This window comes from Phacochoerus africanus, chromosome 4 (genome assembly GCF_016906955.1).
Source record: "Phacochoerus africanus isolate WHEZ1 chromosome 4, ROS_Pafr_v1, whole genome shotgun sequence".
Lineage (NCBI taxonomy): Eukaryota > Metazoa > Chordata > Mammalia > Artiodactyla > Suidae > Phacochoerus > Phacochoerus africanus.
The window spans coordinates 74,507,913-74,534,729 of record NC_062547.1 but is presented as its reverse complement, the minus strand read 5'-3'; the positions used below and the strand labels follow the sequence as shown (position 1 = coordinate 74,534,729).

The 26,817-nt window shown below is 52.0% G+C and overlaps 2 protein-coding genes across 5 annotated transcripts in view; one reads left to right on the top strand and one right to left on the bottom strand.

Annotated features, from left to right (window-relative positions):
- Positions 1 to 4,238, top strand: part of CHAF1A (chromatin assembly factor 1 subunit A) — a 30,321-nt gene extending 26,083 nt beyond the window's left edge. For both annotated transcript variants that reach the window (XM_047777467.1, XM_047777468.1), the window contains exons 14-15: positions 3,119 to 3,215; positions 3,769 to 4,238. In XM_047777467.1, the coding sequence (XP_047633423.1) occupies positions 3,119 to 3,215; positions 3,769 to 3,869 (198 nt within the window). In that variant the 3' untranslated portion in view covers positions 3,870 to 4,238. The remainder of the gene's footprint in view (positions 1 to 3,118; positions 3,216 to 3,768) is intronic.
- A 2,451-nt stretch (positions 4,239 to 6,689) lies between these two features.
- Positions 6,690 to 20,267, bottom strand: UBXN6 (UBX domain protein 6). Of its 3 annotated transcripts, XM_047777464.1 has the most exons (10): positions 20,063 to 20,266; positions 17,006 to 17,169; positions 16,480 to 16,544; positions 15,277 to 15,405; positions 9,811 to 9,908; positions 9,196 to 9,271; positions 8,458 to 8,542; positions 8,019 to 8,369; positions 7,737 to 7,885; positions 6,690 to 6,840 (listed from the first exon to the last, which is right to left on the bottom strand). In XM_047777464.1, exons 1-10 carry the CDS (start codon positions 20,143 to 20,145, stop codon positions 6,712 to 6,714), a joined length of 1,329 nt encoding a protein of 442 aa, XP_047633420.1. In that variant the 5' UTR covers positions 20,146 to 20,266; the 3' UTR covers positions 6,690 to 6,711. The 3 variants fall into 3 exon arrangements, with proteins under 3 accessions (XP_047633420.1, XP_047633422.1, XP_047633421.1); XM_047777466.1 differs by lacking the exon at positions 15,277 to 15,405 and having other exon boundaries at positions 20,063 to 20,267; XM_047777465.1 differs by lacking the exon at positions 16,480 to 16,544 and having other exon boundaries at positions 15,277 to 15,404; positions 20,063 to 20,267.
- Between the last annotated feature and the right edge of the window lie 6,550 nt (positions 20,268 to 26,817).

Below are 26,817 nucleotides of genomic sequence, written 5' to 3'. Positions count from 1 at the left end.
TTCTGGGTGTGCCGGCCCCAGTAGTTCTCATTCAGTGGGTCTGAGGGTAGGTGCTGAAGTCTGTTTGAAAAGCCCCTTCTCGGAATCCCATGGAAAGGGCCCCAGGACCACACCATAGAGAGCACAGTGGCTCAAGGGAAAGGAAGCTCAGCACTGGTTCTTGGAGTGGTGGGGGTCATCCTTGCTGTTCTGTCAGGGCTTGAGGTGGGACCCCCCTGCTTGTCGCAATACTTGGTCACCTAGGACTGTGGGCTTCAGGTACAAACCCCCCTGTGTCCCCTTAAATGCATGGGGTTTGTCTTTAGCAACATGTCCTGAGCATGTGAACACTGTTGTCCAGGGCCGGGCTCCCCCTGTCTCCGACTCCCTCCTGCTTTAGTTTATGGCCTTGTCCTCCTGGTCGCAGAATGGCTGCTGCACCTCCAGGCAGCAGGACAAGGATAGCCAAGCCCTCCCAGGGGAGCACGCTTGTTTAGCTGGAAGGGGAAGCAGACTTCCACCTCTGTCTTTCCAGCCAGAAAGCTCTGGCACAGCCCCCCCCCCCCCCCCCCCAGCTGCAAGAGAAGCCAGGGCAACAAGACCTTGACCACCACCACCAAGATTCTGGTTGTTCCAGAAGGGCACATGGGAAGATAGCTCTGGGTGTGCATGGAGCAAGCCTGCTGCCGCACAGCACCTGGGTCAAACGGGGGTCACAGGTACAGCTTTTTGAAGGCAGGATTAGGGGCCTGGGAGCAGGCAGGATGCTTCCCTTTGCATTTTGGTAAAGCCACTAACTGATACTTCCTTGGGGATAATTGTTGCCAAACTAAATGTATGTGAATGTTTTAGATGGGGTTGGGCTTTTTTTTTATTTGTGGGAATTTTTTAATATTTTCATTCAGAGTTCAAATGTGCTTACAAGGTACCATGATCTAGTGAGGCAGACAAGCGGATGTTAGGTGCCAGTTCTGCCACCAAGTTATGTGTGCTCCCATGGTGACTCAGCTTTTTGGCTTTGCTTTTATTTTATTTATTTATTTATTTATTTTTGTCTTTTTGTTGTTGTTATTGTTGTTGTTGTTGCTATTTCTTGGGCCGCTCCCGCGGCATATGGAGGTTCCCAGGCTAGGGGTTGAATCTGAGCTGTGGCCACCGGCCTATGCCAGAGCCACAGCAACGCGGGATCCGAGCCGCGTCTGCAACCTACACCACAGCTCACGGCAACACCGGATCGTTAACCCACTGAGCAAGGGCAGGGACGGAACCCGCAACCTCACGGTTCCTAGTCGGATTCGTTAACCACTGCACCACGACGGGAACTCCTTTTTGCTTTTATTTTTAAATGGGGAGGGGCTCTGTTTGCCTCTTCCAGCCAAAAGTATCCTGTGATCAAAAGGACAACAGTGTTATCCAGTCTCAGTTCTTTGTGGTTGTTAAGTGTCTCCCTAACTCCTGAGGCTCTCTCTGCAGCTTTGCACCCTCTGCCTGTGGTAGCAACAGCAGCAAGTAGAGCTGTCCCATTGCAACAAGCTGCTGATAGCTCTCAGCACGGAGGGACTAGGGACTCAGTCCCCAGGGACAGGGAGGGCCGTAAAGAGATCCATCCGTGTGTCTGTCCTGTTGCTCCCCCAACCCAAACCTCTAGGTCAGTGTGGTTGAGAGCTGCTCTCTCTGCTCTGGGCCAGTCAGTTCTACCTGTCTCAGGTAGAAACTGCCTGCAGCGTCGTCTCAGTGATTCGGGGCCATTCCTGCCTCAGTGGCTCCCAGCCTGAGGACCCAGTGCTGAGCTCCTATGCTAGAACTGGGGGCTGCGGGTGTGAGCCCAGTTTGCCGGCCAGGCCAGGCAGCCCAGGTGCAAAGCAGATGGTCTCCTAGTGCTGTCATCCCCTAAAGGCAAAGGGAGTTTTCTTTGCAGAGGAAATTCCGGAAGTGTTTTGAGACATAGCCTAGCACCACAACCTCTGCTAGTTCTTTGTTCATGTACAGAGTGTTTGTGAGGATGGTCAGTGTGTAAAGTTGGTTCCGTTACTTTACACATTCTGTCTCTGTTCCCTCTGGTGAAAGCCAGTGAAAACAGCTTGGGAGGAATTCTCATTGTTATTCAGTGGGTAAAGAACCCTACTAGTATCCATGAGAATGCATGTTTGGTCCCTGGCCTTGCTCAGTGGGTTAAGGATCTCGCGTTGGAAGCTGCAGTGTAGGTTGTGGATGCGGCTCAGATCTAGTGTTGCCATGGCTATGGTGTAGGCTGGCAGCTGCAGCTTCGATTTGACCCCTGGCCTGGGAATCTCCATATGCTGTGGATGTGGCCCTAAAAAAACAAAAACCAAAAAACACCTTGGGGATGTCATTGGAAATTCTACCCTCAGTAGAGGACTTCCTGCCCCTCCTGACCTCTGACCACACGGTGCAAGTGGCATCCTCATGGGCCAAACTGGCCTGAGCATAAATTAAATTATTAAAGAATTAGCAAGCTTCAGGCAGAGGGGACTAAGCTGTTGGGCAAAGAAGAAAACATTGACCAACTAACTTCTCAACCACTTATTCCAAACAATAATTCAGAGAAGGTGTGTGCCTTATCAATCTCTTTCAAACCAAACCAGAAACACAGAATTCTAATTCAAAAAGGATAAACAAACATGAGTTCCCATTGTGGCATAGTGGAAACGAATCCGACTGTTATCCATGAGGATGTGGGTTCAATCCCTGGCTTCGCTCAGTAGGTTAAGGATCCAGCACTGCTGTGAACTGTGGTGCAGGCTGCAGACTCGGCTCGGATCCCGAGTTGCTGAGGTGTAGGCCAGTAGCTGTTCCTCTGATTTGACCCCTAGCCTGGGAACTGCCACATGCTGTGGGTGCAGCCCTAGACAGCAAACAAACAACAACAACAAAACAATAAACAAGCCACTTTTTTAGTAAGGTAAATAACGATGGGCATAGTTTTCAGACATCTGAACATAATTAGTTCATTTGAGACAAGCATCCCCAAGGTTTCCTTTGATCATAACCTTTCAAACAAACTCCTCAAATTTTGTTGCCAAAATGGGTAGAAGAGGTCAGGCGTATAGAGGCGGGTGTTGGGAGGGTCACACCGTCCCCACCTGCTGCTGATGGCTGTGCACCCTTGTCTGTTCAGGTCGGAGCTGGGGACCTAGACGGCTTCCAAGCGGACACAGAGGAGGAGGAGGAGGAGGAAGGCGACTGTGTGATCATGGACATCTCGGATGTTGGGGGTGAGAAGGGTCCCAAACCCTCTTTTCCTTTAAGCTGGCAGGAGAGGGAAGAGCGGGTACTGCTACTCCCCCGCTTGCCTCTTGTGACTAATGAGGACTGAGTGAGGAGGCCCTGGAAGGCCAGGGCAGGCTGGTCTGATGTTAGTTTGGGCAGAGCATTTGCCCTGGTCTGAAAGCTACGTGTAAGAAACCAAAGACCTGAAAGTTGGTGGTGACGAGCTTTGTCAGGGAGGGAGGGTCCAAAGGGTTGGGTGACCAGCAGTGCTGAGGGGAAGCCTCTGAACCCAGCTTCCCCAGGGGCAGGGAGCCCAAGACCAGCAATTCTCATCAGTGTGAGCTCCAGCACACCACTGGTCCTTGCTGCCCACTTTCCTCATCTTTGCCATGGGCAAACCTGGAGGTTCAAGTGTAAAGTCTGCTGAACAGTGCTACAGAAAGCACACAGGCACGAGGTGGACAGCCTAAGCATTAGTGAGGGGGCAGGACCGCCCACTTAACTGCCCACCCCGACAGCCAGCCGGTGGCTGAAGTCCCTCCCTCTCTTGCCTTGCAGACATCCAGGCCCCGTGTGGAACCACTTCTGGAGCTGGGGGGTCTGTGGCAATGGACACCAGTGAGAGCCTTGTGGCTTCCAGCTCACTCGGCCCTTCCTGAGCACCAGGACTGGCCTGTGTATGTATGTAGAATGGTTAGGGTATTCTCAGATACTTGAAAGTCCTGATTCCTATTGTAAAGAGCACTTTGTCCTGCTTCACAGACCTCCCTGGAGGTTTGGAAAGTTTTATATAGGATGCTTGATTAGTTCTTTTTGATATTTGTAAAAATCTTCCCCAAAAGCTGCATATTAATCTGCCCTTTAATAAAGCATTATTGTGATGTGATGACCTGCACAGGGAAAGCCTGGTTGTGCCCTGGACCCCTGGCAGGTGCTGTGACAAAACTCTTGTAAATGAATTGAAGCCCCACAGGTGCGGCGTGGCACCGTACCTGACATGGATGTGTATAAACTATTGTCTAGCCTGACCTGGCAATGTCTGTCATCTTTTCGAACACATCGCTTCTGTGAATGGTGTGTCCTTTGTCCTGGGTCCAAGCCTGGGGCTCTGGGCTGTCCAGTGTCTGCTCCCCCCTTCCCCATATGTGGACCTGTGGCATCTGTAAAGCTTTACACTTTGCATAAGTGCTGTCCCATCTCTTTGTTGTGAAACCCTCAGCCTCCCATTCACCTAGTTCAAGGTGAGGACTTCCCAACAGCTACCTATGCCAGCTGATCCGTCCTGCTCCTCAGGTAGGTAAGTATAGGATATTCCTGATCTCCAGCGAGCCAACTTCTGAGTCAGGCCACACCTCAGGGAGTGTTGAAACTGAAATGTGTGGAGCCAGCCATCACACCTGCTGAGCCCTGGTCTCAGGCTCAGAGCCAGCTCTACCCTGTGGCCAGGCTAGGCCCCGTAGAGGCATCCCATGCCAAAAGCCAGGGGCAGCTGAGATTTTGGCAGAGTTCACAGACTGTCAGAAGTGGATTCCTGTCTTGTTGGCCCCTCACGTGTTATCTTTGTCACATGCTGCTGCTGTTCCCCAGGGAGAAGAGCCTGCTGACTCTTCAATGTGAAGGAAGAGCTGTTCAGCATCAACTAGATACAGTCAAGACCCCACCAGGCCTGCCTCTCCTGGCAGCACCCTAATCCTCCCGCAAGAGTCCCCTTCCTCTCCAACTCCACATGGTGGGGTAAGGGTCCTGGCCCCACCCAGGTGACTCCATCTGGGGACGTGACCACCTGCACCAGCTGAGTCACCTTAAGCCCCCCCCCCCTTTTTTAATGGCCACACCAGCATATGGAGGCTAGGGGTCCAATTGGAGCTGTAGCCACTGGCTTACAGCACAGCCACAGCAACGTCAGATCCGAGCCAAGCCTGCCACCCATACCACAGCTCACTGCAACGCCAGATCCTTAACCCACTGAGTGAAGCCAGGGATCAAATCGGTAACCTCATGGTTCCTAGTCAGATCTGTTTTCCACTGTGCCACGATGGGAACTCCCACCTTAAACCCATTTTAACGCTACCTGACAATGTGCAGTCAGCTTCTAGTAGCTTCTGAGGGCAGGACATGAGAGCAGGGTGACAAGCCAGGGCAGTGGTGGAGTTCCAGTGATAAGGCAGCAAAGAAGAGTGGGCCCAGGTCCTGCGCCCATACAAGAACAGAGCTGCTGGTGGCCCAGCTGTGAGACAAAGCATGTATGAAGGCCGCTTACTGACTGAGGGGATTACCAGAGGGTTCTATTTTTAATCATGTTTGGGTCTTGGAAGTTTTAATCTCACAGCAGCCAGAGGACCAGCCACCACAGGCTCCATGCAGGTAAGCATCCAAGAGGGACTTGAGCCAGGGGCCAGCCTGAAGGTGAGAGTGGGGACAAGTCAGGTGAGTGGTTAAAAGCATGGGCTCAGGTGTCTCCTGGTGGGGGGTGTGACCAGGGGCAAGTGCCTCCCACACTCCAGGCCTTGGTTTCCCAATCTGTGTTATTAGTTCCCTGTGGCTGCTATAACAAATGCCAAACTTAACAGTTCTGGGCACAGAAGTCTGACAAGGAAGGACCTTATTGGGTTATAGTCAAGGTGTTAGCAGGGCTGGTTCCTTCTGGAAGCTCTCGGGCACAGGGAGGGGGGGGTCCATTTCTGTGCCTTTTCCAGCTTTTAGAAGCCACCCGATTTCTTGGCTTGTGGTCCCTTCCTCTCTTTAAAACCCACATCATCACGTCTCCCAGTCTTTCTCCCACATATAAAAACTGTGAGGACACCAGGCTCCTATCTGTGGGGAGTTTGTCCTGCTGGGCCTGTAAGGCTCTGGCTCTCACAGCCCCAGGGCCCTGGGAAGCCCTCCCTCAGCATGGTTGGCTTGTCTAACAAGCTGGGACAAAGGTTAGGGATTCCCTGCCCAGGAAAACTCAAGAAGTGAAGAACTTGCCTCAGACATGCAGGGCTCCTGGGCCCCCAGATACCTTCACGAAAGCAAGTATCCATCTGGTCCCACTTCACTGGCAGGGTGGGGGGGGGGCATTGGGCCATCCCTGCTACAGGTGGCACTGCAGCTATTGACCCTACCCTGCATCCCACAGCTTAAACTCACCATTAGGAAACTAGTCAAACATCCTATTTATTCAAGTTTACAGTTTTATAGAATTATGTCCTTGACAGGCCCAGTGTCACCCTCATGCCAGCTGCAGCCACATGGGCCAAGTACATGGGGATGGGGCCGGAGCTGCAGGGAGTGCCCACAGATGACATGCCCAGGGGTTCTGTGAAACAGGTTAGTCGTGGCTGCCCTCTCCCAGAGGCGGTCACAGCATGTGTCTGGGGCCAGCTGGCATCCTCCCCATGTCTCCAGAGGAAGCTGGGAGGCCTGGTAGTGGCAGAGGGGCCGGGACAAAGGGAATGTGGAGAAAGCAGGAGAGCATAACACAGACCCACAGGAGCTGAAGCCAGCCCTGCTTTTATTTCACGAGAGCTTCTCGATGGCCGACAGGAGCTCAGGTTTCAGGATAGATGTGTCTGGCTTGGCCCCTGCAGCCTTGATGTCCTCTAGCACAGCTGCGTCCCATGAGAAGGTCAGGAGGGCCGAGGGTACCTGCAATGGGGTGAGAAGCCTCAGCATCACTCTGGCTCTGTCTGGGAAAACAGAGCTCCTCTCTTCATGTTCAAATCTTTGTGCTAGAGCCAGGGCAGGGCCATTCTCCCCTGTGGCTACTTCCCACTGGTGACATTGCACATGCAGTCAGTCCATTCCTTTAACACAGGCTCCTCTGACTGTGACTCAGGCTTGGGGAGGTCTCCTGGCCTGCCTGAAGCAAACTCAGTCTCAGGCAGCAATCAGGACTTCCTGTCCAGGCCTCCTTGCCGGGCTCCCTGAATCAGTGTCTCACTGTTCTCTGGCCCCTTCCTGCATCCTTCCCAGTAATTCCTTGTTTTTTGGCCCCTTCCTGCATCCTTCCCAGTAATTCCTTGTTTTTTTTGTTTGTTTTTTGTCTCTTTAGGGTCACACCCATGACATATGGAAATTCCCAGGTTAGGGGTCGAATTGGGGCCGTAGCTGCTGGCCTACACCACAGCCACAGCAACACCAGATCCAAGCTATGTCTGTGACCTACACCACAGTTCATGGCAACGCCAGATCCTTAATCCACTGAGTGAAGCCAGGAAGCCAACCTGCATCCTCATGGATACTAGTCGGGTTGTCAATCCACTGAGCCACAATGGGAACCCCAATTCTTTGTATTCTGAATGCCATCTTGGTTCTGCTCCTCCGAGGACTCTAAGAGACTATGATTTCCCATTTTTATAGACACAGAAAAGTTACTCAAGGTCACAGTGCAAGGAAGACTTACACCCAGGGAGCCTGGCTCCAGGATGCCTTCCCCTAATGCCATCCCAAACTGAAAAGCATGCCCCTCATGAGGGTAGGGAGTATGTACCAATTCAACAAGAACCCAGAGCCAATCTGGATCTGGGGAGCCTGCCACTCACCAGCCCACACTCATTGAAGGCCAGGTTCTCGTCCTCCGACAACTTCTGCCCTCCTGAGGCCAGCAGCTCAAAAGGTAGCCAGTCATTCTGCAAGGCCTCACGGACAAAGCCGTACAGTGCCGCCACCCGCTCCCGGGCGTAGAAGGTCCCTGGGGGGTGAGGGGGGGGACAGTCAGAGTGGCGCTGAAGCCTGTGGGAACCACCCTGGGCCCACCGGAGCCCCCAGGGAAGAGCCCAGACCGGAGGCTGTGGGGATCATGGTGCCCAGAGCCCAGCACGCACCCTGCAGCAGGCAGCCATCAGGGAAGCGCACACGCAGCACTGTGTACGTGTATTTGCGCATCTCCCTCTGCTCCTCCCTCTCACGCATGGCCTTGGTCCGCAGCACGCTCAGCCGCTCCACGGCCTCAGACCGCAGCCTCTGCTCCCGCTTTATCTCTTCAGCAGTGAGGTTGAAGAAATCCGCGGGCAGATCGAACTGGGAAGCCAGGGGCGAGGGCCGGAAGACCCGGCACTGACGGGCCAGTGTGGCCCGCACAGGCTCAGCGTGCAGCAGCTGCTCTTTATGCCGCTCCAGACTCTGTAGCTGGGCCAAGGCCTCCTCGCTCAGCACGTAGAACTCTTCAGGGCCCTCTATGACACACAGGGACGTCAACTCTGAGCCAGGCCCCTCCCACCACCCTCTTTGGGCTCAGCCAAGGCTCTTCTCTATTCCTCTTACCCTGGTCAGGGACTGGAAGCAGTGCCTTCTGGAAGCCGATGGCCTCAAAAAACTCATGGGTCCCTTCCAGGCAGTTAATGCGCTCCTGAGAGCAGAACCAGAGGTCATATGGGACCTTGGAGGCCCCTGTGCACCCCACCAGCCTTGCTGCTCACCCCATCCTCCTCCCAAAGTCCCGGGTCTCAGAGCTGCTCTGTCCCCAGAGAAGATGAACCCCTGAAGCTGTCTGTGGGGCTTAGCTTACATAGGGCCTGGGACCCTGAAAGGTCAACACCAGAGCAAAGGAGGCTGTGGGGCGAGGGAATCCCCAAAAGTGAGGGAGGTGGGCTGTGTGATGCTGGGCTTCAGAGGGGGCCACCAGGAAACAGTGGAGCCCTGCCAGCTGCACAGGTACCAAAGGGCCAGGGTGGGAGGCCCTTTGATTTCTCCACAGAAACCAGAAGTCTGTGAAAAATCTACCCAGTGCTGATGTGTTTCCAATGAATTCAAAGAAAAGCCAAAACATGCTGTGGCTGGTGGGGAGAGCAGACACTGTATGCATACTGTACACAACCTGTGCTTAGGAATCCCCCTCTCCACCTGCCAACTCCCAACTCCTGCAGGGGCCTTTCTGCAGCCTGGCTCTGGCCCCCTCTGGCTATCTGCAGGCCACCTGCTCCTACTGCTGGACTGGGTCCTGGGTGGCCTCAGGCCTGGCCATGCCAGCCACACCAGGCTAAGTCTAGTGGCAGCCCTCACCTGGAACACCTTGTTCTGCAGCTTGATCTTCCGGTATTTCTCCTCCTCCGGATGCAGGTGGATATTGTCCAAGTACCTGGGGTGAACAAGGATGGCAGCTCACAGCCACGTCAGCTTGTACTACGAGTGACCCAGGAAAGCCTGCCATCATACCCTGGACACCCACAGAGCCCAACCCCTGCTGCCCCCATCACTGGGCCTCCTCAGTCTAGGCTCTCCCATTGGGGGCACTGAGGAACAACCACGGTGGGGTGGAGTAGGCAGAGACAGAATAATGGTGCCCAGAGCTAGCTCAGAGGCTCCCGGGCAACATGGACCCCTGGGCCCCTCTGGACCTGCTCAGTCAGAGGAACTGGGGGCAGGGGAAAACCCTGCCTCCTTCATGTTCTGATGCTCTGGGAGGGAAGTCAGGGTTGGGAACCCCTAAATTGGCAAAACTCTTCGTTTTAGAGATAGCTAAACTGAGGCCCAGAGAGGCCAAGCCCCTTCCCCAAGGGCTTAGGGGAGTGAAGGGTGGGGCCTGGCTGCACTCCCAGGGCCAGGCTCCCTCAGCAGGTTGCAATGGAGGCCTAGGAGCTGGGACCCTGGTGGGAGGGGTGGGGTCCACCCACTCACTTGGCAATGGTGTCCACGCCCAGCTTCACCCGGTCACGGTCCTTGTTGAACGTGTGGATCTTCATGATAGAAGCAGCCACTGGGTCGGTGGAAAAGTGCTGGGAGGAGGGAGGAAAGCGAGTCAGAAAGGGCCCACTGGAGTTCATGTTGTGGCTCAGCGGTAATGAATCCAACTATGAGGATATGGGTTTGATCCCTGGCCTCGCTCAGTGGGTTAAGGATCTGGCATTGCCGTGAGCTGTGGTTGTAGGTAGAAGATGTAGCTTGGATTGGCCTTGTGTCTGTGATCTGGGCCAGTGGCTACATTTCCAATTTGACCCCTATCCTGGGAACTTTCATATGCCGTGGGTGTGGCCCTAAAAGAACAAAAAAAAAAAAGGAAGTGCCCATCTTGGCACCTGGAGGCCATGCCAGCCAAGCAACTGGGTCTAGTGACACCAGTGATAACAGAACTTTCTCACAGCAGGCCCTAGCATGTGACCAAAGCAAACTCGATCGTGCAGGCCCAGCAGAACAAGGAGAAAAGCCCTTTTGAGAACTCCAGCCTGGGCCTCACCCTCCCCCCACCTCTAGGAAAGAGGGGGCATTGGCAGCCTGGGTTATGCCACCCTAGGTTATGCCACCCTAGGTTGGTCTGACACACATCTTTGCCTTCTGCTCTGGAGCCCAAACCCAGCACTAAGCACCGCCAAGGGCGCTGCAGCCTCTAGATCCGGAACCTGCTGGCCACCGTGGACACACCATCCCTCCTAATCCCCCAGCCCACTGAGGGACATTCTAGGGATAGACTGAGGCAGCAGAGACAGGATGGATGCAAAAGAGGTCTGTGACCTGTGGCTGCCTGGTGCACAGCTGGGGGAGGCAAAATAGTGGAAATCTAGTCCCTGTGCTTCTGGGGTTTCACCTGCTTCCCTGGGGAGGGGCAGAACTGCAGAGGTCACATGGCCCCCATTTGATCCCTCAGCCAGCCTAGCCTCCAGGCACCTCCAGGGACTCTCTCAGCTTCCCAGTGGGAAAAGGCTATGAATGGATAACTAAGGCGAGGAGCATATCTGCTCACGCTCTAGATGGCCACTGCGCACAGCCACACCGTGTTGTCTCACAAGCAAGGCTGGCACCTGTATCTGACCCAAATTCATTTGTTCTGCTGTGTAACAGTGGGGGGTGAACAGTTGGGTTGCCAGAGGTGATGTGGCAGAGCACCAACGACCCAATCCATGCAGATCTACCTGGGCAGCCTCAGTCTGGCCCGGGAGTGCTCAGAGCTCCTGGAAGGCAGGGTGGGGCTTCTATCCCACCCCAGCCACCTTCCCTCAACTACACAGGCGTGAGTCTTCAGCAGCCATGGGTCAGACAGCTGATCCAAAAGGCTAGCTCAGCTCTGCCAGCGCAGTCTGGAAGTTTAGTTACCAGGGTAGGACAAGAGGGCCAGGAAGGGCAGAGAAAGCAGGTCTGCAGACCAGTGTCAGTGAGATGGAGGCCTCCTTAGGACAAGCGCACCCACCCCACAGGGAAGAGCTGAAGCTCCACACGCTGTTCTCAAATGTTTCCAGGCAGCCTGCAGCCTCCTTTAAATTAGGACAAACAGACAACAGACAAAGAAACAGAATGTCCAAAAAGGACAGATTTCACAGCTGTGGCCAAAAGATAGATGTTTTCAATAAATGGGGATTGGAGAAAACTGGGTAACAATCTGGGGAAAAAACAAAAAAAACCATACTAGCTCCATGCCTCATATTCTACACAGGGATAAATTCGAGTTGGACCAAAGCTTTAAACATTAAAACAAAACAAACAACAAAAGGCAAAACAGAACAGCACTAGAAAAACCATAGGAGAATTGTTTCAATCCCAAAGTGGGGAGGACCTGTCTACGTATGCCACAAAACCCGAAATAAGACTGACACATTGAATTACATAAAGATCAAAAACTTCCACATGGCAAAGTGACCAAAAACAAGTCTAAAAGTAAACAACTGAAAAAATAGTCACAAATCAAATCATAGGCAAAAAGCTAATTCTCCTAATATGTAAACAGTGCCTACATATCAATAAGAAAAAAAAAGGAGTTCCCGTCGTGGCGCAGTGGTTAACGAATCCGACTAGGAACCATGAGGTTGCGGGTTCGGTCCCTGCCCTTGCTCAGTGGGTTAACGATCCGGCGTTGCCGTGAGCTGTGGTGTAGGTTGCAGACGCGGCTCGGATCCCGCACTGCTGTGGCTCTGGCGTAGGCCGGTGGCTACAGCTCCGATTCAACCCCTAGCCTGGGAACCTTCATATGCCACAGGAGTGGCCCAAGAAATAGCAACAACAACAACAACAACAACAAACAAAGGCAAAAAGACAAAAAAAAAAGAAAAAAAATACCACTACCTAACACAAAAATTGGCAAAGAATGAACTCTTATGTGAAAACAGCTAACCGGACCCAAAAAAGGGAAAAGCAAATTAAAACTCTGCTGAGATCATATTTTTACCTAGCAATGTGGATAATAAAAAAAAGCTTGATAATCCACAGTGATACTAGGGAGACAGGAAAATGGGTACCTTCTCCCACACTGCCGGTGGGAATGTGAATCCGGACAACCCCCATGGAGGTTCATCTGCTTACAACTATCCAAAGCTTTTAAATACGTGTCCTTTCACTTCTGGAACTGACCCTAGAGCTCAAAGTGATGTACAGACAAGGTTTTCATCATATAAACCATTCCCATTAGCAAGAGACTAGGAACTTCCTACGTGCTCATCAACATAGAGCTGGTTAAATAGGGAAGAATTTACAGTGAATCATGCAGTCACTACAGAGAAGGCGGGTCTTTCAAAGTGCTCAGAAAAAAACAGAGGGGTGATAGAGCAAATGGGGTAAAGATGTTAACAACTGGTAAGGCTGGGTAAGATTAGCAGAATGACAGAGCTATCTGGGTCCTGATCCCTGGAAGCTGGAAATATGTTACGTGGTGGGGGTGTGAACGTGGCAAATGGAGTTAAGGCTACTGATCAGCGACCTTAAAATAGGATTAGCCTGGATTATACAGGTGAGCCCAATGGAATCATAAGAGCCTTTAAAAGGGGGGAGAGAAGAAAGAAGCAGAGAAAAGCAGGGAAATGGCAGCTGAGAAAGACCTGCCTTGCTGTGAAGACGGAGGAAGACATCCTGGAAGGTGAAAAAGGCCAAGGAACTGACCTCGAGCTCTCAGAAGCACACAGCCCTGGGGCCACCTCGATTGTAGACCAGCAAGACCCAAGTCCCACTTCTAACCTCCAGAACTGTAAGAGGAGAGGTGTGCTGCTGGAAGGCACCAAGTTCGGAGTAATTGTCAGAACAGTAATAGGATACTCAAACCTGGGTAAAGAATAGTCAGCTGTTCTTTTTGTTATTCTTGCAGTTTTTCTTTAGGTTTAAATTATTCCCAAATACAGAAGGATTTTTTTTTTTTTAATTTTTTGTCTTTTTTTCCCCCAAGGGCCTCACCCACAGCAATATGAAAGTTCCCAGACTAGGGGTCGAATAGGAGCTACAGGTGCCAGCCTACACCAGCCATAGCAACGAGGGATCTGAGCCACATCTGCCACCTACACCGCAGCTCATGGGAAGGCCAGACCCTTTAACCCACTGAGCGAAGCCAGGAATAGAACCCGTAACCTCATGGATAATAGTTGGGTTCACTACCACTAGGCCACTTCGGGAACCACCTAAAAAATTTTTTTTATGATTTATATTTTTTCCATTATACTTGGTTTACAGTGTTCAATTTCTACTGTACAGCAAAGTGACCCAGTCACACACATACACACATTTTTTTTCACATTATCATGCTCCATCATAAGTGAGTGGACATACTTCCCTGTGCTATACAACAGGATCTCATTGCCTATCAACTCCAAATGCAATGGTTTGCATTTATTAACCCCAGACTCCCAGTCCATCCCACTGCCTCCCCCTCCCCCAAGTTTTTTTTTTTTATTATGACTTTGGCTCTCCCAGAAATGGAATCTTTTTGATTTTCATTTATTTTTTATTTAATTTTGGGCTATGCCAACGGCATGCAGAAATTCCAGGGCCAGGGATCAAAACCAAGCCATAGTTACTGTTATTGCTCAGTGGTTAACGAACCCGACTAGTGACCATGAAGTTACAGGTTCAATCCCTGGCCTTGCTCAGTGGGTTAAGGCATTGCCTTGAGCCGGGGTGTAGATCACAAAGGAGGCTCAGATCTGGTGTTGCTGTGGCTGTGGCAGAGGCTGGCAGCTGCAGCTCCAAATCTACCCTGGCTTGGGAACTTCCATATGAAATGGGTGTGGCCCTAAAAAATAAAGCAAGCAAAAACAAACAAAGAACAAAAACACAATTGTGAAGGATACAGATGCACTGGAAGTTTGCCTGTAATTGGAGCTTTTTTTTTTTTTTTTTTTGGCTTTTTAGGGCCACACCCGCAACACTAGAGGTTCCCAGGCCAGGGGTACAGTCGGAGCTGTTGCCACCGGCCACAGCCACAGCCACAGCAATACCCGATCCGGGGCCATGTCTGCGACCACACCACAGCTCATGGCAATGCCGGATCCTCAACCCACTGAGTGAGGCCAGGGATCGAACCCACAACCCCATGGTTCCCAGTCAGATTCGTTTCCACTGTGCCACGACAGGAACTCCAGAGCATCTCTGAAAAGAGACTTCAACTACTTATATCAGCTACCTCGAGGAGGGTGGCTGTGAGGTGGGTGGGAGGCAGCTTTTCCTAGCCTACCCTTCTGTATTTTGTTGGGTTTTTGTTTGTTTTTGCTTTTTAGGGCTGCACCTGTAACATATGGAGGTTCCCTGGCTAGGGGCTGAATCAGAGCTACAGCTGCCACCCTACACCATAGCTACAGCAACACCAGATCTGAGCTGTGTCTGCCACCTATACCACAGCTCACGGCAATGCCGGATCCTTAATGCACTGAGCAAGGCCAGGGATTGAACCCCCAATCTCATGGTTCCTAGTTGGATTTGTTTCTGCTGCACCACAATGGGAACTCCCCTTCTGTATTTTGAAGTCTATCCCACAAGTTAGTATTCCCTCATTTTCCCTCATTATTTTATTTTACTTTTTTGGTAATGGAGCATGGCAGCTTGATGGTGGAATTTCAGTTCCCAGAACAGGGATTAAACCCAGCCACAGTGATACGAGTGCCAAATCCTAACCACCAGACCACCAGGGAACTTCCCGAGTATTCCCTCTTTGGAGAGGTTAAAACAGGACCACAACTGGCGTTCTCTTGTGGCACAGTGGGTTAGAGATTCAGCGTTGTCACTGTAGCGGCTTGGATCACTGCTGAGGTGTAGGTTCACTCCCTGGCCCAGGAACTTCTACATGCAGTGGGTGGGTGCAGCCAAAAAAAAAAAAAAAAAAGAACAGGACTGCAACATAGGCAGATGGAGAAACTACAGGGGCTCTGTGCCACCTGGGCTTCTGGGGCTGGCACTCACTGAGAGAATGGCCTCTCTGATGCGGGCATCCCTCTGGTCCTTCCTCAGGATGGCCCCCGTGAGTGGGCAGGTGAAGTACACTCCAGGTACCGCTAGGTGGGCTGAGCCTTCTTCTTTGGGCTCGGGCACCTGGAAGGATGGGTGAAGGTATCGGAGCCTGGACTGTAAACAGAGGCCTCATTGAGCCACCCTAGTGCCACAGGACTGAGAGTGTGGCCCTGGGAGGCAGAGATCCCTGGTCCCAGGACTGCTCCTTCACCTATCAGCCATGGGATACCTTGGACCAGTGGCCGACCCCTCTGAGCCTGTCTTCTGATCTGTTAAGATGTCCCCTAGGGACCAGCTCTGAATTATACAAGGAACAGAAAGAATGTAATAGCTCTGGACAAAGAATTAGTGCTCAATTGATGGCTCCTGCAGTTCCCATCCCCCTATCTGGTGAGGAAGGGGCTTTGGTAGGAAAGGTGGGAGTCACAGTGCCCTGGACAAGTCCTGGCCTCACTCTGGGCCTCCAGTCTAGGCAATCTCCAGGGTCCCTTCCACTCTAAAACTGAGGGAGGCCTTACAGGTGGTGCTGCTCAGAACACCCTTTCTGCCAGGCTCTTTTGAGGCCCACCTCCTCCAGGAAGGCCTCCCTGATTACACCAATTTGCATGGTGCCCTCCTACCTCCAAGGAAGGCAGCAGAGGTAAGGCTAAAGGTGCCACTAAAGGTAAGGGCTTTGGACTCAGCCAGACTGGGGTTCTAGTCCTGCTGCTGGTGGCTTCGAGGTACATGACCAAGGACAACTGGCCTCACCTTTCTGAACCTCAGTTTTTTCCTTCAGAAAAGTGGGAACTACAATAGCACCTACCCTCATGGTGTTAAGGGGAGTGGGTTGGGAACAACTTAATGGAGGTGCAATCCCTCTCCCAGTGCCTGGCATCATTAGGTGCCAAGTATTCAGGTCCCAGAAGGCACCATGCTCAAGAGAGGCTACCTCCACTTTTTAAGGGGGAGTTCCCAGAGGTGACAGTAACCTCAATCCACTCCAAAATCTCTTTTGTGTCTCCCCACCCTCCCCAGCACCTGAGGCGCACAGCCCAGGGCTAGGCACCAATCAGACCAACACAGGAGAGGGCTCAAATGGGCCCTCTAAGGGCTCGCAGGTCTCTCACTCCCCGGGGGCATCATGTTGCCACCATGAGGCTTTGCCACTTTTACCGTGTTGGTCCCTGGGGCCTCCTGGTTCCCACTGACAGTTGCTTCAGCTCGAAGTTCTTTTCTCACTGGAGGGAGAGACAGAGATGGGTCAGTATGTGGCCCCGTGAGCCAGGCATGCCATCTCTGGCCTAGAGCCTCATGTGAGTCAAGTTCTGGTCCGTCCAGCTTGAGATCTGCCCAGCCCACCGTCTCTCCATGCCCCGCAGGCTGCACCAGACACATGCTTCTCCTCTGAGCCCCTGCTCCCATTTCCCTCCCACAGCTCCCCTGACATGCATGTCACCCAGACCACCGCAGACCCCTCTGCCTTTTCACCTTCGTTTCCCTTTGTGGACTTGCTCACAATTGTGATTTAAAAATCTCTCCCACTCCAAACCATCAGTTACGTAGTTATTTTCATCCAGAGCCAAGCAAAGGGTCTGGGACCCATGAACAGTGGAAGATCAGCCTCGAGGATGGAGGGGCAGAGGCCCGCCCTGCCTCCCCCACACACCCCAGCTGTGGCTGGAGGATGGTGGAGGCTCACCCTGGTTCCGGATAGAATCCTGGGATGTGGGGCCCCGCGCCTTGGGTTGCTTTTGCTCGAGCCGGGCCAGGGCCGCCGCGGCCGCCATCTGAGCCTCATCAGTGGGTCCCTGGCGGGGCTGCCGGAGCGCCTGCTGCTTGGGCTTTTCCTTGGGGGCCTTCTCCCTAAGGAGGAATGGAGGAGCAGTGAGGTGACACGGGACAGGCAGAGGCGCTTCTGCCCCAGCAGACAGACTCATGTCTGTTCCCCATGGGCCACCATGGCCACCAGAGGGTCCTAACACAGATGGAGGAGCCCCTAGAAGCAGATGGTGGTCTGGCTCCCAGCTCTGCCCCTTCAGGCAAGTCTTGCACCGGCTTGGGCCTCAGAGTCATCTGTCAGGTAAGCATGCCCACCTGGGCTTGCAGGGCCATGGAGCAGGCAAGAAGGCAGCTAGAGTCCACAGGGGCTGATGCGATGCACAGACCTTGCTCCTCTTCCACTCCCTTCCCTGGGCAAGTCTCCATCCTTACTGTCTACAATGGTGAGACACTGACGCTTCATCTATTGAGCACCTATTGTGTACCAGGCAGCACGCCAGGAGCTAGCTGTTCCTCCAAGGGAGGTTCCCAGATGCCCCTTCACAAGCCCCAGAGGGGCATGGACGCTCAGGCAGTGTGCCCGGCCACAGGCAGGCTCTATGTGGAGTGTGTGACAAAGAGCTGCTTTAATCTCCCTTCCACCCCGGGGAGTAAGTAAGGCGATCACCCCATGGGATGGGCGGCTGCCTAACCCGACCAAGCATGAAAAGGACCTGGACTTGACGTTCCAGCAGAGAAGTCCTTCCTCCCACCCTGGTCTGACTCACCTACCTCACTCTCCTCCTAGCCTCAGGACACTCTTCCAACTCCAATAGTTGGAATCACCTGTGCTCTATTTCTAGAACCTTCTCAAGAGCCAAGACTCTCAGTTCACAGGCCTCAGGCTCAGACACAAGACATGTAGCTCCACCCCCACTGCATCTTTCCATAAAAACGCCATTTTTCCAAGACCCCTCACCCACCCCCTTCATGACTCCTCTGGGCCACCAGAGGGATCCTTGTAAAACCCAGGCCAGGGCTAGTGACTTCTCGATGCAAAGTGCTCCCACGGCACGCACGACAGATTCCTAGAGCCTCTGCGGCCTACAGGCCCTTCACAAGCTGCCCCGTTTACCTCCTTTGGTCCTGTTTACATTCCCTGCTGTTCTCTACACAGGTCCATCCTACCACAGGACCTTTGCACTTTCTGTGCCTTTTGCCTGAAGCGTTCCGCTGGGATGAAGCAGGGGCTGCATCAAGGGTATGTGCGTGTGCGTGTGGATAGGGGTTGATTTCCACATGCCTGACTCTCACCTCTTCCAGCTCTCAGCTCAACATCACCTCCTCAGAGAGGTATTCCCAGGCCCTCTGACAGTCCCCAACATTGCTCACTAACTCCACCCTGTATAATTTTCTTTGCAGCCTATCTTTCACCATTTCTGTATTGGTTTACTTGTCCACCTTCCCCCTCTGAGAGGGCAGGGATTTTCACGCTGTAACAGTGTGGGACACACACCCTCACACATACCCTGAATCTCCCATCTTGCTCCAGACACGTCACAGAAGCCTGGATTTGCACATGAAGTCCCTCCCCTCTCCTCCCAGGCCTCCAGTCTGACACAACCATCACCCACTCAGCCCCCACCTCCTTCCTGTCACTCACTGTCCCAGCTGCACCAGCCCCCCACCTCCACCACTACTTGTTTAACACATGAATGGACCCCCTTGTCTGCCCCACTGCTCTCCCCAGGCCCCCCTTAAGCTGCCCTCCTCTTCCCTCTCAAGCTTCCAGGAATTGCACTTCCCTCCCTTATTCATGGTTTGGGCCCTCATGGGCCTCCTTCATCCCACTCATCGATCCCCTCCCAAGAACCTCAGGAACCCCCAATCCTCGTGACAGATGCCCTGATGTGCCTGCCACGCACTCGCCCTCCCTCACCCACCCCCAATGCCTCATGAGTCCCTCACCACCCCCTTCCTGCCAGCCTCCCTGCTTCTCCTCCAAACCCCTCCTAGCCCCCACCTCTTTACAATCCTTCCATTATTCCTCGCAGACCCCTCCCCAAGCTGACATCTTTCTCCAGTCCCTCCCAAGCCTAACCCCCCTCAGGTCCCCCAGCCCCTCTGCTTGTCCCACCCACCAGTGAAGCCTCCTTCTCAGCCCACTGGCCCTCAGACTGGCATCCTCACCTGCTCTAGCTCTTCACTATCCTCTACACAGCAGTGGCCCCTCGGCCACCTCCCTACGGAGTTTCCTGTGGGTCTCCAGGCCCTTCTCTCAAAGTCCTCACCAGATAAGTCTCAGAGGCCTGGAAGTGCAGGCCAACTTCTCCTCCCCTCCCAGGTCTCCCCCAGGGGATCCAGGCTGGCTCAGCCATCACTCAGGAGGCCCCAGTCTCCTTCCAGACTCCTCCGGCTCCTCACCTCCACCCACCTGCCCACTTTCTCCTCCCAGATCTTCCTCAGCACCTTCAGAACAGCCCCTCCCAATTCACCCAGACCTCCCAAGCCCCTCCCTACCCTTCCAACAATGCCTCAGGCTTCCTGGAGATCCAGATTCTCACCCCATTCTCCCTCCTGCTCCAGAACCAAAGCCCAGACCGCTACTGCCATGAACTCTAAGCCTCACGACTTTTTGCCACTCCAGTTCTACTTCTCCAGGCTCAGTCCCAAAGCTCTGGTCACCTAGATTCCCCCAAATCTTAAGCGATGCCTCTTTAGGGTCCCGTCTCCACCTCCCCGCCTCTCCCTTTACCGCCCGCGCTAACCCTCTAGGGTCTCTCCACTGACCACTCAAAAGCTGCAGCCCCGCCCCCTCCCTCCTGCCCCGCCCCCGGAGGCTTCCCCTCCCCCTTACTCCCACCCTCCTCTTGACCCGCCCCCCCGAAGTCTCTCCCGCTCCTCAGACTCTCCGCCGCCCCTCCCCACCTCTCGCCTACTCTGCCCTACCTCCACCCAGCCCGCCCCCTAGCCTCAAGGCCCAGCGCCCGTCACTAACCCGACCGACTCTGTAAGCTTCTGTCCCGGGCCCGCGCTCTTGAATTTGATGTCGGCCTTGATCTCCTGGAAGAATTTCTTCATGGTGGCGGCGGCCCGGCGGCTGGGAGCCCCGGGGGGGCGGGGGGCGCAAGGCCCAGTCCGGGAGGGGCCGGCAGGAGCCAACAACCGGAAAGAAAATACGTCCTCGCCGGAAGTCCCGCCTTCGCGCGACAAGCCACGTGACAATAGGACCTGCGTGCCTCTAGCTCTCATCCGCTCGCTAGCCTGGTGTGCCCGCTCTACACTCTGGCGCTGCGTCTCGGTGGTTCTCCAGGAATCTGTTGCCCGGGGCAACGAGGGCGCTTCCAGAGGGAGACGGCTTGGGCACCTTTCACCGCTTTTCCTAAAGAGTGACAGGAGAGGGAGGAACGGGCCTACTTTTTCTCTGCTCAAGAATCTTCTCTGGCTCTCCAGCTGTTACCTGATAGTCTCAATTCAATATGGGGGCCTTTCAAGACCCCCAAAGCCCAGCCCCGTGGTCAACACCAGTAGTCCCCCCACACACACTGTGGAAGAGAATGAAGAGGATGCACAGAGCAGGGGCTTGGGGATCCATGATGCCATGGATCCCAGAGGGGTTTGAGTTTAGGGGATTGGAGGTTATTCTCAGAGCGTTGACAGAATTTAAGGAAAAATCTAATGCAGACCAAACTTTAACCTTCCTGAATTGTTTCCTACCTGTGAAATAGGAGTGAAGAATAGCACCGGCCTAGTAGGATTGTGAGGATGAGGATGCAACTCGAGAGCCCTCAATAATGGCAGGGGTTAAAAAGATTTACTCTTTCAGTAGTTCTTGAGCGTCACCTCTGTACCAGCATTGAAAAAAACAAACCAAATTCCCTTTCGTGGAGAACTCTTGATTATTTTTTTTTCTTTTTGATCGGGAAAAGAAGCAGGTGATTTGATTAAAACTACGGCGGTTCAGTGCTATGGAGAAGAATTTTGTAGAAAATAGGATTTAGGGGAGGGGAGAGTGGGAGCAGTCTATAACCTCAAATAAGGGTCAGGCACAGGAAAACGGCATGTTTGAAACCGCCTGGGCAATCTGAATGGGTCTGAGCATTAAGTAATATAAAGAGATTGTTGATTTTGCTAAGAGTGGTAATGACAAGACAGTGATGTTTAAAAATAAGTTTTTAGGGAGTTCCCGTCCTGGCGCAGTGTAAACAAATCGGACTAGGAACCATGAGGTTGCCGGTTCGATCCCTGGCCTGCTCGGTGGGTTAATGATCTGGCGTTGCCGTGAGCTATGGTGTAGGTCACAGACAGGCTTGGATCCTGCGTTGCTGCGGCTCTGGCGTAGGCCGGCGGCTACAGCTCTGATTAGACCCCTAGCCTGGGAACCTCCATATGCTGAGGATGGGGCCCTAAAAGGACAAAAGCCAAGAAAATAAAAATAAGTTTTTACGGAGTTTCTGTGTGGCACAGCAGAAACGAATCCTACTAGTATCCATGAGGATGTCAGTTGGATCCCTGGCCTCTCTCAGTGGGTTGGGGATCCAGTGTTGTGGTGAGCTGTGGTATAGGTCACAGACTTGGCTTGGATTCTGCATTGCTCTGGCTGTGGTTTGGCCAGCAGTTGTAGTTCCCATTGGACCCCTAGCCCAGGAACCTCCATATGCCTCAGATGCAACGCTAAAAGAAAAAATAAAAAAAATGTTTTTAGTCACTCCCTGACAGCTCAGCAGTTCAGAGATCCAGGATTGTCACTGCTGTGGCTCTAGTTACTGCTGGGCATAGGTTTGATCCCTGGCCTGAGAGTTTCTGTATGCCGTGGGTACAGCCCCAAAAATAATAGTTTTTACCAGTTAGAGATACTTTGAGGTATTTGTGTATGAAATGACATCTCAGGTATGTTTTTTAATTTTTAATTTTTTATTGAAGAACAGTTTATTTATAATGTGCCACTTTCTGCTGTACAGCAAAGTGACCCAGTCATATATATAGATATAGATTCCCTTTTTTTTTTCTTTTTGTCTTTTCAGGCCCCACCCGCAACATATGGAGGTTCCCAGGCTAGGGGTCCAATGGGAACTACAACTGCTGGCCAAACCACAGCCAGAGCAATGCAGAATCCAAGCCAAGTCTGTGACCTATACCACAGCCTACCACAATGCTGGATCCCCAACCCACTGAGTGAGGCCAGGGATCCAACTGACATCCTCATGGATACTAGTAGGATTCATTTCCGCTGCGCCACGACAGAAACTCCGTAAAAACTTATTTTTATTTATGTATTTTTCTTGGCTTTTGTCCTTTTAGGGCCCCATCCTTGGCACATGGAGTTTCCCAGGCTAGGGGTCTAATCAGAGCTGTAGCCGCCAGCCTACACCACAGCTACATCAACGTGGGATCCAAGCCTCGTATATGACCTACACCATAGCTCACGGCAATGCCGGATCCTTAACCCACCAAGCAAGGCAAGGGATCGAACCTGCATTCCTCATGGATGCTAGTCAGATTTGTTTCTGCTGAGCCACAACGGGACCTCCATACCTGCCTCTTTACGGATGCTATATCAGACCCTTAACTCACTGAGCCACAATGGAAACTCCTGTTTTTTGTTTTTAGCAAGTAAATTCTGGGGTAATTTGTTGGGCAGCAATAGCTAAGTAATGGAAGAACATACTGTATTCATAGCGCTAACCTTTTCAACTTTTCTAAATGTTTGAAATATTGACAAAAAAAAAAAAAAAAGGAGTTCCCGTCGTGGCGCAGTGGTTAACGAATCTGACTAGGAACCATGAATGAGGTTGCAGGTTCGGTCCCTGCCCTTGCTCAGTGGGTTAACGGTCCGGCGTTGCCGTGACCTGTGGTGTAGGTTGCAGATGCGGCTCGGATCCTGCGTTGCTGTGGCTCTGGCATAGGCTGGCGGCCACAGCTCCGATTAGACCCCTAGCCTGGGAACCTCCATATGCCGCAGGAGCGGCCCAAGAAATAGCAAAAAGGCCAAAAAAAAAAAAATTGAAAATAACAATTTATAAGGGTTATATCCCTTATAGTCTCAAATGAAGATAAAGAGACTGGCCCCAAATCACATAGCCAGACAATGATATATTCCAATCTTCTTTCTCCAGGAAGCCCTCCTTTAGTACCTTTCTTAAGCTAGATGTAGTCTACTCTGAGCTCCCAAGGCACCTCTCTCTTATAATAATCACCGGTGATATTTGGTGAGTGCTGTTTACATGCCTATATTTGTGTCATCTTCATAGACTTAATAGCAGCTCGGTTGATAAATCAAACACTGCTGATTCTCCAATGTTGCAGATGAGTAAACTAAGACCTAGAGAAATCAAATCATTTGCTCAAGGTTGTTGAGTTTTTACATAGCTTTTGATTTTTGCATTCAAAGATATTCCAAAGTTTGAGTTGCCATCGTGGCTCAGCAGAAATAAATCTGATTAGTATCCATGATGATGCAGATTCAGTTCCTGGCCCGGTGCAGTGGGTTAAGGATCCGGCATTGCCATAAGCTGTGATGTAGGCCTTAGACACAGCTTGGATCCTGCATTGCTGTGGCTGTGGTGTAGGCCAGCAGCTGTAGCTCCAATTCAACCCCTAGCCTGGTAACCACCATATTCCATGGGTGTGGCCCTAAAAAGACAAACAAACAATAACAACAACAAAAAAGATACCCTAAAGTTGCAAAAACTTTCTCTTACGTTTTCTTTTCTTTTCTTTTTCCTTTTGGTCACACCTGTGGTATATGAAAGTTCCCCAGCCAGGGATCTAATGCAATCAGAGTCACAGCTATAACCTACACCGCAACTGTGAAAATGCCAGATCCTTAACCCATTGCACCGGGCCAGGGACTGGACCAGTACTTCAGCAGTGACCCAAGTGGCTACAGAGACAACACCAGGTCGTTTAGTTGTTGTACCATAATGGGAACTCCTTTCCTATATTTTCTTTTCTTTTTTTTTTTTTGTCTATTTGTTATTTCTTGGGCCACTTCCGAGGCATATGGAGGTTCCCAGGATAGGGGTCTAATCGGAGCTGTAGCCACCGGCCTATACCAGAGCCACAGCAACTTGGGATCCGAGCCGCGTCTACAACCTACACCACAGCTCATGGCAACGCCGGATCGTCAACCCACTGAGCAAGGGCAGGGATCGAACCCTCAACCTCATGGTTCCTAGTCGGATTCGTCAACCACTGCGCCACGACGGGAACTCCTTCCTATATTTTCTTCAAAATGTTTTGTAGTTTAACTTTTACATTGAGGTATATGATTAATTAAGATTTCTTTTTTTGGCCACGCCCACAGCATGGGGAAGTTCTAGGGCCAGGGATCAAACTGGCACCACAGCAGCAACCAAAGCCGCTGAAGTGACAATGCTGGATCCCTAAACTACTGATCCACAGGGGGACTCCAGGGTAAGCACATTTTAAAAATAAGTTGCTGGGAGTTCCCATCGTGGCTTGGCGGTCCCAACTAATATCCATGAGGACATGGGTTCAATCCCTGGATTTGCTCAGTTGGTTAAGGATCATTTCCGCTGAGCCACGGTGGAATTCCTGTGGGGTCCATACTTTTAATCTCTGCAGTCAGCAGAATAGTGCACCTTAAAGATGACCATGTTCTGGAGATACCGTCATGGCACAGTGGTTAACGAATCCGACTAGGAATGCCACAGATGTTACCATATTCACAGGTTCTCAGGATAAGAACATGGTCATCTTTTTTTTTTTTGTCTTTTTGCTATTTCTTGGGCCACTCACATAGCATATGGAGGTTCCCAGGCTAGGGGTCTAATCGGAGCTGTAGCCGCCAGTCTATGCCAGAGCCACAGCAACGCTGGGTCCGAGTCTCGTCTGCGACCTACACCACAGGTCACGGCAACGCCGGATCGTCAACCCACTGAGCAAGGGCAGGGACTGAACCCGCAACCTCATTCATGGTTCCTAGTCGGATTCGTTAACCACTGCGCCACCACGGGAACTCCAAATATTTCTTAATCATAGGATCGAGGAGTTCCCGTCGAGGCGCAGTGGTTAATGAATCCGACTAGGTACCATGAGGTTGCAGGTTCAATCCCTGGCCTTGCTCATTGGGTTAAGGATCCGGCATTGCCGTGAGCTGTGGTATAGGTCCCAGACACAGCTCAGATCCCACGTTGCTGTGACTTTGGCGTAGGCCGGCAGCAACAGCTCTGATTAGACCCCTAGCCTGGGAACCTCCATATGCCGCAGGAGCAGCCCTAGGAAAGGCAAAAAGACAAAAAAAAAAAAAAGAAAATCATAGGATTGAAAGCTGATGGCCCAGGCAATAACTGGAGATCAAGCCTGCGGCGCACAGTAGGTACTTATGTTACCTGCTGATTAGTAGGGGATGTTTCTTTTTTTGCTTTTTCTTTTTTTGCTTTTTAGGGCAGGACCCACAGCATATGGAGGTTCCCAGGCTAGGGGTTGAATGGGAGCTGCAGGTGCCGGCCTACACTACAGCCACAGCAACACTGGATCCTTAACCCACTGAGTGAGGCCAGGGATCAAACCCGCAACCTCATGGTTACCAGTCTGATTCTTTTCTGCTGCACCACAACGGGAATTCCTGGTAGGGGATGTTTCATGCAGTTCTAGGTGGAGAATGAGATAGCAACTTCCCTAGTTTGTTACCTACTCTGGTCAAGTAGTAGGTCCTATCGCAAGGAGGGAACAGGAAGCAATGTCATCTCCCTAGGTAATGACTAATGGCTCAACTATTGGCTTCACTGGCCTCTGATTTGGTGGGAATGTGTGGATCCTCTCCTCTTCCTGCCCAGCCTGCCACTTTGGGGACCCTCCTGTCCCACTTGGTGAATTCTGTCCTCTGGCTTCCAAAAGAGCTTGATCTTTGTTCAGCTGCTCAACGTGGCACAGCCAGGTTTTCTGCACTGGTTCAGGTCTGGGGGAAAAGAAGTTTGTGCTGAATCAGGAGGGCCCTGGAGATGGGGACCTGCAGAAATGGTTTTTTTTTTTTTTTTTTTCCCTGTGCCTACAGAATGGGGAGGTTCCTGGGGCAGGGATGGAACCTGCACCTCAGCAGTGACCCAACCCACTGCAATGACAATGGTGGATCCTTAACCTGATGTGCCAAAAGAGAATTCCTAGAAGTGGCATTCTTGCCCTCAGACTGACTGAACGTATGACCTCAGGCAAGCAGGTCCCTCTTTGGGCCTCAGTGTCCCCATTTGTACTCTGGCCTAGTCTAGACTCCTCTGCACCAACTTCCTTGATTATGGTGCAACTTCTACCCCAATGTGAGGGAGACCAGTCTTAGTAAAGAAAAATACGGGGAGTTCTCGCTGTGGCGTAATGGGATCAGTGGCATCTTGGGAGCATTGGGACAAAAGTTCCATCCCCAGGCTGTCAGAGTGGGTTAAAGTGGCTTGGGTCCTGACTGTGGCTTGGATCTGATCTCTGGCTGGGGAACTCCATATGCCTCTGGGTAGCCAAAAAAAAAAAAAACAAACCCAAAAATGGAATGCCCAGTTAGATCCAAATTTTAGATCCAAATACTTTACTGTTTATATATATGATTTATTGTTTAATTTACTGTTTAAATATATAATTTAAATTGACAATCTTAATTTTTTTTTTCCATTTTGGGGCCACACCCTCAGCATATATGGGGGTTCCCAGGCTAGGGGTCCAATCAGGGCAATGGCTGCTGCCCTACACGACAGCCATAGCAATACTGGATTGTTAACTAACTGAGCGAGGCCAGGGATCGAA